The 5,000-nt window shown below is 43.7% G+C and overlaps 1 protein-coding gene across 3 annotated transcripts in view; it reads right to left on the reverse strand.

The window, feature by feature from the left end:
- The window catches only part of LOC131361419 (fatty-acid amide hydrolase 1-like), a 19,233-nt gene that overhangs the window by 11,741 nt on the left and 2,492 nt on the right, over positions 1-5,000 (reverse strand). For all 3 annotated transcript variants that reach the window (XM_058402497.1, XM_058402495.1, XM_058402498.1), the window contains exons 4-7: positions 1,524-1,657; positions 990-1,196; positions 235-275; positions 36-160 (exon numbers count right to left, since the gene is read on the reverse strand). In XM_058402497.1, the coding sequence (XP_058258480.1) occupies positions 36-160; positions 235-275; positions 990-1,196; positions 1,524-1,657 (507 nt within the window). The remainder of the gene's footprint in view (positions 1-35; positions 161-234; positions 276-989; positions 1,197-1,523; positions 1,658-5,000) is intronic.

Raw genomic sequence — 5,000 nt, forward strand, 5'->3', positions numbered from 1 at the left:
GACACTGAAGTACTGAAGAGGGCCGTGTTCAGTACCTGCTGGTTGAACGGTATTGGAGGAACCGTAGGGTCCAGAGTGAACATGTCTGTGCAGAGTAAAGCTCTCATACACAGAGCCAGACCCTCCACATCACGGGCCAATGGACCAACAGCTGTCAGAGCTGGAAACACACACACAATTATTACAAAATACTAAATACAAATGGATTCATTAGCACTGTGCCTTCTTACCCACCCGTCTTTCCTCCTTTTGCACAGGAGTCAAGTCCATGCATGCTATTTAAAAAAAAATCATCATAATGTTATTAAATACTGTTTGCATTCTCTCTCTCATGCAATAATTATTTAGCTTTTAAAAAAGATTTACTGCATGATAATATAATCAGAAAATTGTTTTTCCAAACTTCTTGTTGAACTATGCCTGAAAAAAAAAATATACATTATATATATATAAAAATTAAATTTAAATAAAAATTATAACAACCAGCAACTTGCAGATTCTATTATATGAATCAGACAACCTGTGGATCTTTCTGGATGTTTGCCATGTAAACGTTTACAAGTAAATCAGTATTTTTCTGCAGTACTACAGCTCTGTCCTTCATATAAAACATCACTGTGTGTGTCCCAAATCACAAACTCATGCATTATTTGGTATGAGTAGAAAATACCAAGAAGAAGAAGAAGAAGTGCACTTCATTCAGAAAATATCTAAAGTCTTGAATGATGGACATTTCCTGCACTCAAGGCTCTTAAGTAGAGAAAAAGGGGGCGGGGCTACCAGGCGCTGACGCTGGACGAGAAAACATTTTCAAGATGGCCGATGACACTGCGGTGGACGAGACGTCTTACAATCACGGTAAGAAATTCCCTGTATATACGTTTAATTTTCTATGGGCTGGGAAACGCAAAGTCTAAGTGAAAGTGTGTGTGTGTGTGTGTGTGCGCGCGTGTGCGCGTTATCCAGTTTACACATGAAATGTAAAACACCTGATCCTGTTGTTTGTGGGTTTTAAGCCACAGATGCCACAGAAGGCTGCTGGGATGCGGATGCTTCCTCCAAGGTCGGTTCCCAGACCCAGAACAGATCCTCCTGCAGCGATCAGAGCAGCCTCGCCTCCCGAAGAGCCGCCGGGCGTCTTCTCGAGGTTGCAGGGGTTCACCGTCCTCCCGTATATGGGGTTACTACATTCATAGCTAAATAAAGCGACATGTTTCAGTTTACTTGAATAACACAAGAATGAACGCAGATGTTATAAAACAGACGGATAATGGATGCATTCAGCTCAGGTCTGGATTCTTTTTCTCTAATCTGATTGGTCAGAAAATATGTGTGTTCATGTACTATGTTTGATTCATCACCATATAGTAGTTTATCATTTTAAAAACATCAAATTTCCCAAACACATGGATTTGCTGCAGCACTACAGCTCTCTCCTTCAGCTAAAACATGCAAACTCGTTCCCCGGGACTTGCAGGAGTGAGACTTGAAAGTCTAATGATGTTCTGAATTATGTTTCTTACTTGAGGAGACCCTGAGGAACGTTAGTTTTGATGAAGGGGATGGCACCCTGCTTCTTCAGCACCGAGACCACCACACTGTCGTTAATGGAGGGATCATCCAGCTTAGTCAATACACCACAGGTAGAGTCGTAGCCCTGAGGACACACACACACACATATATATACACCAGGGATGCAACAATACAGTTAACCCACGGTTCAATACGTACCACGGTTTTTACCCACGGTTTTCGGTTCGGTTGGCTTGGCAAATTAAAGTTTTTTCTATTATTCTTTGTTTAGGTGACAGGAACAGTAAGTATGTTAAGAAGAAAAAAAATGGTTTTAGTTGCAATTCTCTTTATTTTACTTAAATGCAAAAATCAACTAACACAATGAAAGTGTACTGAAAATAGTGAGATATAAAAATTAGCGCTTGTATGACTTTATTACAGGAGACGGGTTTGGAGGACGGCGCTCTTTATTCCCAATCCGCTCTGTAATGACCAGTCACTGTGAGATCACTCTCTGTAATGACCAGTCACTGTGAGATCACTCTCTGTAATGACCAGTCACTGTGAGATCACTCTCTGTTACCCCCGAGGTCCAACTATCTGTTATTAGAGCAAGACTTTGTGCTTTAACCAAAGCGTTTTCAATTTTTTGTGCGTTTTTTCGTAGAGGTAAAAAAGGCTCCCGCTTCCACACAGTGATACACTATATTGCCAAAAGTATTCGCTCACCTGCCTTGACTCGCATATGAACTTAAGTGACATCCCATTCCTAATCCATAGGGTTCAATATGACGTCGGTCCACCCTTTGCAGCTATAACAGCTTCAACTCTTCTGGGAAGGCTGTCCACAAGGTTTAGGAGTGTGTTTATGGGAATTTTTGACCATTCTTCCAGAAGCGCATTTGTGAGGTCACACACTGATGTTGGACGAGAAGGCCTGGCTCTCAGTCTCCGCTCTAATTCATCCCAAAGGTGTTCTATCGGGTTGAGGTCAGGACTCTGTGCAGGCCAGTCAAGTTCATCCACACCAGACTCTGTCATCCATGTCTTTATGGACCTTGCTTTGTGCACTGGTGCACAGTCATGTTGGAAGAGGAAGGGACCAGCTCCAAACTGTTCCCACAAAGTTGGGAGCATGGAATTGTCCAAAATGTCTTGGTATGCTGAAGCATTCAGAGTTCCTTTCACTGGAACTAAGGGGCCAAGCCCAGCTCCTGAAAAACAACCCCACACCATAATCCCCCCTCCACCAAACTTTACACTTGGCACAATGCAGTCAGACAAGTACCGTTCTCCTGGCAACCGCCAAACCCAGACTCGTCCATCAGATTGCCAGATGGAGAAGCGCGATTCGTCACTCCAGAGAACGCGTCTCCACTGCTCTAGAGTCCAGTGGCGGCGTGCTTTACACCACTGCATCCGACGCTTTGCATTGCACTTGGTGATGTATGGCTTGGATGCAGCTGCTCGGCCATGGAAACCCATTCCATGAAGCTCTCTGCGCACTGTTCTTGAGCTAATCTGAAGGCCACATGAAGTTTGGAGGTCTGTGGTGATTGACTCTGCAGAAAGTTGGCGACCTCTTCGCACTATGCGCCTCAGCATCCGCTGACCCCGCTCCGTCAGTTTACGTGGCCTACCACTTCGTGGCTGAGTTGCTGTCGTTCCCAAACACTTCCACGTTCTTATAATACAGCTGACAGTTGACTGTGGAATATTTAGGAGCGAGGAAATTTCACGACTGGATTTGTTGCACAGGTGGCATCCTATCACAGTTCCACACTGGAATTCACTGAGCTCCTGAGAGCGACCCATTCTTTCACAAATGTTTGTAAAAACAGTCTGCATGCCTAGGTGCTTGATTTTATACACCTGTGGCCATGGAAGTGATTGGAACACCTGATTCTGATTATTTGGATGGGTGAGCAAATACTTTTGGCAATATAGTGTATCTCTGGGTGATGGAGCTGTAGGTGTGGTCATGTTGGAAGTATTTCCATGTCCGTATCTAACTCGTGTGGAACAGTGCTTAAACACAGTCATTTTTTGTTTACCGTTTTTGTTTCATTGTCATCATGGTCAACAACAAATGTCCCACACCACAGATCTGAATCATGGAGCTGCTTCCTCGTGTTTCTGTCTCACTTCACCGCTCTCCAGGGTTAGAGTGAAATCTGACACCAGCATCACAAGCATGGTCACAGCCCCTAACTTTAGCGCTCACTGATTGGATATTTACTCGCGGGGAGGCGTGTCTGTCTCAGCACGTAGACATACTGTGCAGGCAAACACACACATGAGGTTTAAAAAACGCATGGTTATTATTGTTTTAAAGAAAAAAACGAAAAACCGGGGTTCACATATGCGTATTGAACCGTGGAGGTCGCACCAAACGGTTCAATATTATATTGAGTATTGTGGCATCCATAATATATACATATAAATATATACTATGTATACATATAGAACACTAGAGAAAGGAAGAAACATACATATGGTGCATCACACACATAGGTGAAGTAATATTTCTATTGAATCAATAAGCCTTTATCATCATCATCACCACACACACACACACACACACACACACACACACACACACACACACACACTATATTGGCAAAAGTTTTGGGACACTCCTCCAAATCATTGAATTCAGGTCTTGAGTTGAAGTGATGATTGACTTTGGCGTGGAGGAACTTGACTGGCCTGCACATAGTCCTGACCTCAACCTGATAGAACACCTTTGGGATGAATTAGAGCGGAGACTGTGAGCCAGGCCAAAACTGGGACGTCTGCCTTTACATGCACATAAATGTAATATGGAGTTGGCCCCGCCCCTTTACAGCTATAACAGCTGCAACTCTTCTGGGAAGGCTTTCCACAAGGTTTAGCAGTGTGTTTATGGAAATTTTGACCTTTCCTCTAGAAGCACATTTATGAGGTCAGACACTAATGTTGGACGAGAAGGCCTGGTTCGCAGTCTCTGCTCTAATTCACTAATGAGGCTGAAGCATTAAGAGTTCCTTTCACTGGAACTAAGGGGCCGAGCCCAACCCCTGAACTCAATGATTTGGAGAGATGTCCCAAAACCTTTGACAATACAGTGTACATTACAGCACACTGGAATTCTTTTCTTCACATATCCCAGCTGAGGAATTGTGGGTTCAGCGCGCAGGGTCAGCTATGATACAGAGCTCCTGGAGCAGATAGGGTTAAGGGCCTTGCTTAATTACCCAACAGTGCCAGCCTGGCGGTGCCGGGGTAAAAAAAAGGAACAACTCTGCTATCTATTTATATGAAAAGCAATGGAAAAACAGTGCTGTGGACAAAATAACAGCAGCAGAAACATCAGCACTGTCAGTGAATTCTGCCTCTTGTGCTTAACTCAAGGTCAACTAGAGATAAAGATGTACACAGGACAGGAACAAAAACAGGACATTTGGCCCTTATTACTGAGTAACAGGTGAGTGTGTGTAACACAA

The sequence above is a fragment of the Hemibagrus wyckioides genome, linkage group LG11 (assembly GCF_019097595.1).
Source record: "Hemibagrus wyckioides isolate EC202008001 linkage group LG11, SWU_Hwy_1.0, whole genome shotgun sequence".
Taxonomy (NCBI): domain Eukaryota; kingdom Metazoa; phylum Chordata; class Actinopteri; order Siluriformes; family Bagridae; genus Hemibagrus; species Hemibagrus wyckioides.